This window comes from Pecten maximus, chromosome 13 (genome assembly GCF_902652985.1).
Source record: "Pecten maximus chromosome 13, xPecMax1.1, whole genome shotgun sequence".
Taxonomy (NCBI): domain Eukaryota; kingdom Metazoa; phylum Mollusca; class Bivalvia; order Pectinida; family Pectinidae; genus Pecten; species Pecten maximus.
The window spans coordinates 26,789,350-26,801,275 of record NC_047027.1 but is presented as its reverse complement, the minus strand read 5'-3'; the positions used below and the strand labels follow the sequence as shown (position 1 = coordinate 26,801,275).

At 35.7% G+C, this 11,926-nt stretch overlaps 1 protein-coding gene across 1 annotated transcript; it reads right to left on the bottom strand.

The window, feature by feature from the left end:
- Positions 1-3,120: 3,120 nt before the first annotated feature.
- LOC117341154 lies at positions 3,121-8,426 on the bottom strand. Its single transcript, XM_033902999.1, has 3 exons — positions 8,201-8,426; positions 4,580-4,798; positions 3,121-4,246 (listed from the first exon to the last, which is right to left on the bottom strand). Exons 1-3 carry the CDS (start codon positions 8,370-8,372, stop codon positions 3,918-3,920), a joined length of 720 nt encoding a protein of 239 aa, XP_033758890.1. The 5' UTR covers positions 8,373-8,426; the 3' UTR covers positions 3,121-3,917.
- Between the last annotated feature and the right edge of the window lie 3,500 nt (positions 8,427-11,926).

The window sequence follows — 11,926 nt, the reverse complement described above, 5'->3', positions numbered from 1 at the left end:
GTAAATATTAACTTGAAACAGATCTTGTCATTACTACGACGGTACCAACTATTATGTATTTATTTCTCTAATTGATTATAAACTGAGATAGGTTCGTTTCCGTGACGGAGTATCCCTGTCATTGGTGACATCTTAAATCATGATGAATAAATCAATAACTTTTTTTTTTTCGCCACTGTGTTTAAATTGGTGTTTTTAATGTTACTATTTATTTTGAAATCAGTATTAAAACATTAGCGATCGGTTATAATATTATTGATTTATATCGATAAGTAATATCAATTCTACCTGTCATATTCTCTGTTTTAATGTGAATTTTACAAATAGACAAAGATCTTATTGATATTTGATAAGAACACTGTCCTCTTCAGATCAGAATCACATAATCACTGTCTTCGTGTCGTTGACAGCTTTAGCTTGTTTGATGGCACTTCATTGTCATTTCTTTAAGAGGAATGGTTACATCTCCAAACAAATTCTAGTTTTTTTTATCTCATAACTGATCAGATTGATGGCCGTATCTCGTGACCTCAATCATTAATCAATAATCAATAATCAATACTAACGCAGAAGTCTTCAGTCACTCTCTTTATATTAATGCTTCAGAGTTTTTTGAGAGTTGGTTCTAACCTATTACCTCATTGCTTTTTAATCTTCCATTATGCTTACTGCGAGTTGACACTTGACTTATTTCTTTAAGTCATATGGTTTAAGATATTCATGTGAAAAATTCAACTTTTCAGTGAAACGACCTTCAAGTTGAATAAACGAATACAGAATACCTATTAAATAAGTATTAAGATAAATTGCTGATTGCTTTCCACCAACTCATTAATATCGTACCAATAATAATTGCCTACCAATCGTCCTGGCGAGTTCTATTTTCGTTTTGCTAACTGTCTGCAGAAGCTATACTGGGAAAATACATATTATCTTATCCTTTGTTGCGTAACGTTCTATTCTTTTTCCGGATTATTGTCAGCTTTCATCGCCACACACTGTCAGGCCCCACTTGGCTGTCGTACAATGTTATTTAAAACGGTTAAATAATGCAAGTTACCAACCTTTATTTCTTTGTTAAAATATTTTCTATGAGACAGCATGTCTATAGATAAGTTTATTCAGTGGGTTTTTAGAGGGATGTATAATTAGCTTCTTTGTAAACGTATTCAGTGGATTATCTTTTACTGGATTATGTTCATTATAGGTCCCAGGTGAACATCGCACTTTCGCTTATTTACATACCTGTTTAAAAAGCCACAGGTTCAATGTTGAATACCCTTTAAATCATTATCTTTTTGTTATGCTTAATGAAGTCATAACTGGTTAAGTTATTAAAAAGTTCTGTTTTTAGGGGTTTTACGTTGCTGTATCAGCCAGTGCCGTACGAGGACGGGAGATATTGAAATACAAACACAATGTAATGGTCTTTACAGAAGGTGTATCGATAACTATCTGAATAATATAGAAATATTCCGGTAGGCTTGATGTATATGTTTTGTATGCAGTGTGAATTATTTAATAAACGATTATGATAAAAATTCACACTAGTCAGAACCCTGTAATGAATGATTGCCTGGGAGCCTCAACTCTGTCTTTCTAAGCGAGTAAACTATGTTGTCTGCATTTTCGCTAGACAAAGGTTCATTTTGTTTACAACAAATTCTCCATTGGTGAACTTAGCTTTGTTCTATGAGCTTTCCAGTCGCTATAGTTGAACGATAACTCGGTGTCTCCACCCTGCATCAGTGGAATGATACATGAAAACAAGACTTACTCCGCCAAAGTTGAATTCGGTGTATATGAACCCCTGGCTAGCTAAGATTTCTGTGTCTTTTAGATGTTCACAGATCAAATCATCATTAACTGTGTGCAATATAGATTCATACATAGGATCTGATGTTAAACACGTCTTTTCCAATGTTTCATATTTTTTTTTACATAAGTATAACATTCCTTAGGCCTGATGATATTTATTACAAAATATCATCCGAGAGGCCGAAGTTCCCTTTTTGCAACGACTGATAATGTTTTCCCTCTTCGTAGATGTCGTATTCCTTCTTACTTTAATCAGTTTGGCTATCTTCATAATTTCCTATTGCTAGACAATTTTTTCGCAACATGAAGATACACGAAACAATATACAATGCTGGCATGTAATAGAAAATGTATGTATAACTCGAACTAAAAATCTATAAAACCGTGAAATTTCAACAAATATAGCTTAAGCTTTATCTATGAAAAGTGGCGTCTTCCTATATCAGATCAGTGATCTTTGTCATGCTGTTCTATGACAATATTAATATGAGCTACATACTTTTAATGGGTATCGTCGGGCATCAGGCTATGTCATCAAAACAATGTATCATCGGAACACCTTGCCTTAATATCTTCGTGCTTTTTTCCAGGTATCATAACCATATATTCTTCGGAACACCTTCTTGCCTTAATATCTTCGTGCTTTTTTTCCAGGTATCCGAACCACTTCTCTTCGGAACACCTTGCCTTATTATTCTATATGTTTTTTGTTTTATTATATTACGGTTCCAGAATTTCTAGTTCCGGATTTGTTTTCTTATCCTTGCCGTACTTTAGTTCGGCCGTCCATACGGTCACGTGACTTCTTTGTTTATGTTCACTGGCGGAGACAAAACTTTTCAACTTTCCCTCCTCCACCCCATCTTACCTCCTATGGATTATGTTCTAAAGCATGCCTAGGCTTTTTGTTATAATATTTACCCAACCTTTTATGCGAATAGTTTTAATGGCATTTTATAAAGTTCAGCCTTAATATCTTCGTACTTTTTTCCAGGTATCCGAGCCATCCTCTCTTCGAAACACCTTCCGGCCTTACAATCTTCGTACTATTTCCGGTTATCCGAACCTTTAATCTTTCCCGTGTGATGGTTGGAGGTAGACTGTTTAACACGGTGGTGTTCCGTGTTACGCTTTATAATGAATGTGTCGATCATGCACTCATATCTTCTGGTTATATGTTAAGCCTCATTAAGGCATGTTAATATCAACAATGCGGTCATAATGTAACTTCAAAGTCGATGTGAAATTAGAATATCATTTATTGTCAAATCAGTAACTTTAAATATTACATATTGAAAGATTTACCAACATAGTTAAAATTATTAAGCGCCATGCATCTTTTTTGCGCGATTCCGCTTACCTTTGTTACTTAAGATATAAAAGTATATGAAAGAAAACTTCCCATGACATTCATAGGCTATATAAGTGACAGAGCTTTTCATGCTTTCATAGTGTTTGTCCGTTTCCTAGTTTCTATTGCATGAACTATCTTAACAATAAAATATTCTGAAAACAGATATCATACTTCTTGCTCCTCGTACTTGAAACATGATATTTTAAAAAATTGAAAATAAAATGTTGAATGTAAAAAAAAATAAAATAAAAAATATGCTGTAAACAAGACAATTAACTGCTTATCTGCTGCTGCTATTTCAGTTTCCTATATTTTGCTATATATAGTCTAGATAGTTTAAAGCTAAAAATGTTATTCATTATCAATATGGTGATCCTTGATGGAACAGATATTTTGACGTTGAGATATGGTTCCTTGTTAGAAATATGACGCACTGGATGGTATTCATGGTCCTTTGAATTACAAATCTTTTTAGTTTGTACCGAGAAATTGTCATCCTACCGTTAGTTGAGAAAATTGAGCAAATATGTTTGATTTACAGCATAGACCAGAAAACGAACTACGACTTTGGATAGTCGAAACAACGGTGATTTAGTGTACATACATATATACATGTATATCGACTATTTTTACACATAAACTAAAATATAAATATTCAAACAATGGTTTAAGTATGAAACAATTTTCAAATTATCATAAATACTGCTACATGTCCAAAACAAGCAGGTTTCTGTTTAAGTAACAGTCAAGACAACCCATTTGCGATCTCTGCATTCACGTGACATAGTGTGAATGCGCCGACTCCACATTCGAGTGCGTCACTTCCGGGTCTATACAGAGAACATGATATGTCGCCGGTGTCAAACTGCATGGCAATGCATTTGTTGTTGGAGAAACAGTCGAGCGAACAGCTTACAGCATTTGGTCTTTGTACAACTATATATACAGCTGCGTTTGGAATTACACCAGAGTACCTGTCCATGACGCTACATGATGACTGTCCTGTAGATACCTGTAAAGTTGTCATTTCGGCAGTCGGCTGTGCTGTGGTTGCCTCTGTTGTTGTCTCAACAACTGTGGAAGTGAATAGATTGTGAAGAAGTTGGATTGCAAAGCCAAGCACAGTGCAAATGGTACCGCAAATCTACGATTTACATCAACATGATTGTTAGGGATTCCCACTGGCTATTCAAAAGACACGCAATATTTAGCTTCCTTACATAAAACATCTTGCGTTGCCTCCCTTTGACAGGATTAGCAGTTCATATTGACGCAGTATTTTCAATACAATCAATTTCAATATATCATTTTAAGTTGGTGATTACATGGAAAGTTATCGACATATATCTACCAACAATATTTGAAATTTGTCAGGGCATTTCAGCATTTACTATAATTAATACCTACCCGGAACCACATATTCACATATGTAACAAAAGCAATTGCTGGGGTTCATCTGTTGCCAGTTGGTGTCGCCGTACGTCAGACAATTATTCGGACCGTACGGATTATAGGAGCTAAGCCTTTGGATGTTAGTTATCGGAGTAGATCCATGAGTGTCCACCCAGCTCCATTCTCCACTGACCTTCTCCAGTCCAATCCAGAAACGTGTAGGCAAACTACGGGCTGGAATGAAAGTCAAAATTGTTATTATGTAGATCTACAAGGGTCTTGTCGGTAGTTGTACTGCATAGCATTCGTACTACTAGTTAAACGTTTATGTGATTTGGATTCAAACGTTTATGCCATGCTTCCTGAAAGTAATGAACTAGTCAGGTCGCAGTGGATGTCTGTCTGTTTATGAAGGTCGTGGTGACTTGCAATCTTGATATAAACATTGCCTCATATACTGTCAATCACTGAAGCATTGCGAATATTTCATTTCGCGAAATTACCTCTTCTATAACATTCGCGAATATATGATTTCGCGAACGAACGCTGAATTAGAAATGACTTTAAATTTGCCTTTGATGAATCATTAGAGACATGGACTCTGGATGACCGCTATATCGGTAATTGATAGAGTCATGTTTACCGCCATTTTGTTTTTGAGCGTCATGTGACAGTACTTGAAAATGCATGCGATCGAGGCTCCTCACGGATATGGCATTTACAGCGCGTAACCCAAACTGCCTCTTAAAGACAAGAAACAAAAAACACCTTGCTATAATGATGTTATGTAACAAATGTGAAATTATTGTAGCAATCATTTATCTATAGCTACTCATACTGAATTTACACTCCAACTTCCTCCAACAGTCTAAAAGCGGTTCACAAAATAGTATCCGTAGTTATTGGGCCTTTAGCAAACAGTCAATGTCTTACTAAACTCACTGGGAAGCAAATAGCCGGAGCGGTCATTTCGGCACTAACACCTAAATGACATTTCTTCAACTGCCCTACCACATACTCATTGATAGCTGCTACCACTTTGGTGTCATTCATACAATCCTCTTATTGAAAACGTACGTATTTAAGCGGTTATCTTATTTCAGCGGTAATCTTACAGTAGCGGTTCTCTTATTTTAGCGACAATCTTAATTTAGCATTTTTCTTGTTGGATGCATTCCGCTAAATTATGACTGCTGTTCTGCAGTTTATCTACCTAGGTTTCTACGGCAATAATTGTTTACAGTAAATGTCTTGTTTTGGCAGCAATCTGTTTGTACGCCATCACAACCCCGGGAGAAAGTGAACATATTTGCCCCGTCCCTTGTAGCTCTCAGATTATTTATAACAATAACGCATCCCCTTTTCTTACCAAAGGGAAAATAATGTATTCATTTAACGTCATTACCCTTATTTGGACCGCTTCACTGATAACCAAATTGAACATCTTGATCCAACGATAATAATATGACATTTTATAGAATTTACTTCAATTTCCTTTGTTGAATGAGAATGATGTTAAAAGCTTACCCCCTCCCATTAGAATTAGTTCATCTTCCTTCTGCAAATATGCTTTTCCTTTTAATACGAGAGAAGAAAAAGTTTTTCCTGCTGTAGTATTTTAGTGACAAACATCTGCAGTTATACCATTCCTTTTTTTACGTTAGACGAAAAAGACTTTTCTGATGTAGTATTTTAGTGACGAAACATCAACATCTATACCATTTCCCTTTATACAGAGAAGAAAAGATCTTACTGGAGTAATATTTTTCTTATTTTAACAAATATTTGTCTTATATTGGACAGTCTTTGGATCTTTTATTTTGCCTAAGATTACACCTTCTCCAATATCTAGAGCACACTTAGGTCTATATGCGGTAATATATACACTGTGTAGGTAATATATATAGGGTACATGTAATATATAAAGTTTCCAGATGTCAATTTCTCACACATAGTTACGTATTTGGATACATATAAGGTCAGTGAAGTTTAAAAAAAAAAATCCATAAACTAAAGTAGGTAAAAGCCTTTAGGTCACGCTGGCTAATAACTGGAGCAAACATGATTAACAATCAATTATTTTTTCTGAATAATGACTATTGATCTAGACTTAATACCTGTGTCCAACTTTCTTTATAGACATACAAGAGAATACTATGTGTGAGGGCCGTTATAGGGTAAACTATTTGATGGAGACGTAAACATGAACGGTCAAAGGCTACCTGACTAGCTCAGACTAGAGGGAATTTCACTTTAGCCTAGTGGTAGGATGTTGTCTAGGATGAGAGCGAGATGTCGCTAGTTCGAGACAAAAAGCGGCAGTTTATTTTTTCATTTACTTCCTTCCTATTACAGAAAATGAATTTTAACTAAAAATTGATAGAACAACAGTAAATATTATCAAAACATAGATTAACATAGACCACTGAATGCATACACTAAGAATACTACCAAGAGTGCCGGAAGAGCGAACGTCTTCTGCTTCTTCAGAATCACCCTGCACGTAAATCTAGATCAAATCCAGGTAATGTCATGTTTAACAGGGGTGAAGACTAATAGAATCTTTCCCTACCTTGAGGGTGTGACAGAGAAATCTCAACCTGAGGGGGAGATTCTTGAATGTCCAACTCGAGGCTTGCCGAGGGTTTGGACATTCAAGAATCTCCCCCGAAGGTTGAGATTTTTTTGTTACACCCTCAAGGTAGGGAATGATTATTTTTCTCCCACCTCTTTTCTTTATGTGTTTTCCCATCGGCGATCTCCGTCTGTTTGTAAACAAGTACACATGTCAAAAAAACCGCGGGAAATATGCACACATTTCCATTCATCCATTTCACGTGGGGTGACGTCACTCACTCATCACTGTCCGACTCGAGTAAATCACACGAGGTCGCCTTGAAATCGACTTTGTGTTGTCATTATGGCTGTGGAAATGGATGTTAACTGTTACACCGATCTTGTGACATCGGACGGAGTTGGGCACAAGGAAATGCTGTTGTGCGATCTTTTTACTCGTGACAGTTGAACAATTTTGTCGCGATCGGTGCAGGTAGGTGCACTTGTGCTCTCAGTTTCAGTTGTAGGCCTACAGTTGGGGGATTCATTTGTATTTGAAAGAATGGCAGACATTTTTTGTTTTTGGAAACTGTTCAGTTGTCTGTAGTTGTTTAGAGACTGGGGATTTTTGTATTATTGTGTACACAATTTGTTTGTTGACGTAGCAGACGACGTAATGTAAACAAAAAAAGTAGTTCCGGTAGTACTTCCGGTGAAGAAAGTGAGCGCGTGCAATCTGTCGCACCCTAGGGTATGACAGAATGCACGCGCTAAAAAAGACAGAGAAATCTTGTACACTCAAAACGGGAGACAAATCAGTGAAAGGTGGGAGAAAACATAATCTACCAGGCCTTTCGATGATCATCATAAATGTACATATCTAACTTTTCATCACGCACGCAGGCACACAATAAAGTCTAGAATGATTCAAATTACAAATATGGCCGGATAATGTCGGATTTCTTTCTCTTTTTTTTTTTTTTTGGGGGGGGGGGGGGGAGGTGCTACATTAGGTGGTGTAAACCGATACCTTTCACCCTACCTTTGCTGTTAACCAATTACGAGGGGAAATATACCTACACGTTAGTTCTTGATACAGCCATTGTTGCTCAGCTTCAGTTTCGAGGTGAACCAGGTGTGTGTTTTCAACACTTTGACACGTACTTTTAGAGTTGGCGTAAGAGGTACATTTTGTGTGGACTGCGTACCTACTTCCGGTGTAAAGATTGTCAATTATATCAGCATTGGGCATATAGAAGTCGTGATCAGCCGCTACACGCCACAAACAGGAAACCAGTAGAAGGAAATGTTTGCTGTGGAAATAACGTTGTAAATTGTTTAAAGGCTTTAGTAAAAAATTTAACAATATCTTGAAAAAAAAAATAGAAATAAACAAATAAACAAATAAATATGATGAACTCATAAAATAATGGAACAAAACGGATACATAAATCAATAAATGAAATAAAAAGATAAAATCTCTATTCTCTTGCAAATATTTGTCAAATTTTGTCTTGGTATCTTTTCATCTACAGTAAATGAAATTAAAGTACATGTGTTATTCCGAAATACTCTCTCTCTCTCTCTCTCTCTCTCTCTCTCTCTCTCTCTCTCTCTCTCTCTCTCTCTCTCTCTCTCTCTCTCTCTTACATAGTTATAGACACATATATACCTACCATGTCATTTTTGTTGGCGTTGACTGTGACTCCATTTGATGCCGTCGAAAAAGAACAAATCGATTGAGTTCCTCTTTTATATTCCTCACTGTAATAGATATTCAGGGTAAACATTTATGGGAATCTACGAGTGTCACATAGATGATCTTACTTATAAATCTATTGAGGTATATCAAATCAAACACATCCATAATGAATACTCCACGGGCGCATAGCTGCCTATACGTAAATACGCAGTTGCGTACACATCAGTTATCAAAAAAAAAAAAAAAAAAAACATACACACACACACACACACACAAAAAAAACCCCACACACACAAAAAAAGCTCTCTTTTTCAAAATTCAAATGAGTTTATCTAGAGAATACGAATGATGTCCCTATGTGAGGGTTCTAGTCAAACACTTGATACAACTAGTCATTACGTGGCAGGTAACACAATCAAACGGTCGGTTAAGGTGGGCCAAATAAAAATCCGAAGACCTGTTTATTTGGAAGACATTTCAGCTCGCCCCGCCAAAAACATCAGTATCAGAAACAAGTCAAAATGGTACACCTGATGTAATAAACCTCTCTGGTGGCTGTCAGAATTGCAAAATGATTACGTTAACATTTCATAATATTCAGGACATAAAACATCAATGCCAAATTTATGCATTTTATATACTAAATTTGCAAGATACATGCATTATAGAGAAGTTGAAATAAATTCCAAATAACACACAAAAATTAGTTTTGATATTCAACGGTTTACACAAAATATGGGAAAATGAAAATAAATCCAAATGGTTTCAAAATTATTTGTCAAAAAAGATGCCAGATATTTATAAACTTACATGTAATATAGACTTAAAGACTTTATGTAGACTTAAAAGTTTTTCGACAGCTTTAAAATGAGCTTTGATACAAAATGTTAAGTCCTAAACGTAGGAAAAATTAGAAGAAAAAATATAACAATTCAATAATATTTTGTTGTAAGTTTATTCTACGAAATGATTATCAACTTGGTTTTGGTTTGGCTTCCTTCACATGCAGGTATAACAATTTAAACGCTCACTTTGTCTAGTGAAATCAGTTACACGAACAAGGCGATAAAATTCGACCCCTTGTTGTGAATGGCCAAGTTAAGGGTCCCTTGTTGAATCCGTTCAGTGTTGAGCCTAAAAAAGGGGAAAACAAAATGGCCGCCAGGAGACCATCTTGGATTTTGACAGCTGAAATTTGTTATCAATATTTCTTAGAAATTCTTCTAAATTGTGGCCGCTTAAATCCCTCTGTGATCTCTTGTCTTGACCAATGAGTCTATTGGGTATTGCTCTACCTTCAAAATAGAGCAAATTGTTTTCAACGCTCTCCTAAATTTCGCCTGTTTATCTCTCGTACCATTCCCTTTTACAATACAGATTTGTTTATACAATACAGATTATTGTTTAAATATGTCTCAAGTACACGTTTTTGCTTTGTTTCATTTAGACGTACATCTCAGGTAAAAGTAGATTTCAATTAATTCTATGAGGAAAGTGGATATCTGAAAATCTCTTTACACATCATTATTTTCAAATAAATTATAAAACATTAACTTAAAGAACTAGATCGGGGTTACATATGTGCATAGAGTACACAATTCACTATTGGAATCTTCATATCTACTGGTAAAATGCAGACATGAATAAATATTTTCAAGGAAATTATTTGCTTTCATACTTAAAATGAACGTTACTATACATCGTTAAAGGACGGACTTAAATTGTCCAAACACCTAACTCTATATATCATAATACGGTACTAATCCATCAATCATTTAATTTCTCTGCATACACATACAAAATAACCTGGCTATGCGCATGTTCCATTATCGAGTGACGAATATATATCATAGGATGTTTTACATGTGAATTGATAGACAGTTAAATATTAATTCTAAACAAATCATTTTTATATGGAAATATTTCTTACCTGCATGAATACTTTGGCGATGAATATTTTAGTACGTATGACTTTTTCCTGCTGGTTCAGCGAGTAAGTTGATTACTACGACAAGGTTATACCCGTTTTAGGACACTTTTGTTGGTATCGCGTACTTAATGACCACACTCTCGGTCGATGTAAGTTTTTATGAATTCCTAAACTGTTTCATTGATTAACGTATTCAGCATTATAAGACCGAAGTTTAGAGAGGTATCGAATACTTCAAAGACAAACAGTTTAAAATACAATATATTGACTGAAATTAATTAATTAGCATAATAAACTGGCATCAGTTTGTGTGAAGTAAAGAAAACAAAATCAAATCCTATATACAATCATCATACAAAATCCAGCTTGGGGGAGTTTATTTATTTATTTATTTATTTATTCGGTTTAATTAATCTATTTTCTCAGATATGTCAAACATATGTATATGTATATATGTTTGTTTGTTTGTGTTTAACGTCCTATTAACAGCCAGGGTCATTTAAGGACGTGCAAGGTTTTGGAGGTGGAGGAATGCCGGAGTACCCGGAGAAAAACCACCGGCCTACGGTCAGGGGCGTAACTGGTTGCTCTGTTATGTGGATTCACGAGCGCCGCAGGCGCGAGTGTTCAATTTTAGGCGAGGGGTCTGGGGGCCGCCTAGGCCCCCAGCGGGTCCAGGGCAGCGCCCTGGTAGGGGGCCCAGGGGGGCGAAGCCCCCCGGCGGAAAATCATTATAGCAACTTTGTGATCATTAAGGAAGCTTTCCAGAGAGTAATTTGCTTTATTTCACAGATGTATTTTAACATGTAATTAATTCTATTATTGACGCTCTAGTTTACATTATAAGTCTGGAATACCATCCACTTATATTTTATTGTAAAACACTTCGCTTTGACAAAACATCACTCGACTGAAAACAGGAATAAGCTGATATATAGTATATTTGATACAATGCCAAAAGTTGCACCTCTCTTCAAAAGATTCATCATCTCTTTATTTATTTACTGGTGTTTTTTTAATGATTGTGCTCCGAAATAATTCCGACTGTATATTTGAATTACATATGAAACTGTCTGATAGTTCGCGTCGATGTAATGGACTTTACAACATTATTTTCACTTTTCTGTACAGTCTATGTACTGGTTTGATCTATTTCTGCGACAAGGAGTTATCT

Bases quoted from the DNA above. Each gene is read 5' to 3' on its own strand.
- LOC117341154 (XM_033902999.1), bottom strand. From the start codon at position 8,372: ATGCCCAATGCTGATATAATTGACAATCTTTACACCGGAAGTAGGTAC. The intron at 4,799-8,200 runs GTAGGTATATTT...CTTTCATTCCAG, and splicing joins GCTGTATCAAGAACTAACGT to CCCGTAGTTTGCCTACACGT. The intron at 4,247-4,579 runs GTAGGTATTAAT...TCACTTCCACAG, and splicing joins ATGTGAATATGTGGTTCCGG to TTGTTGAGACAACAACAGAG.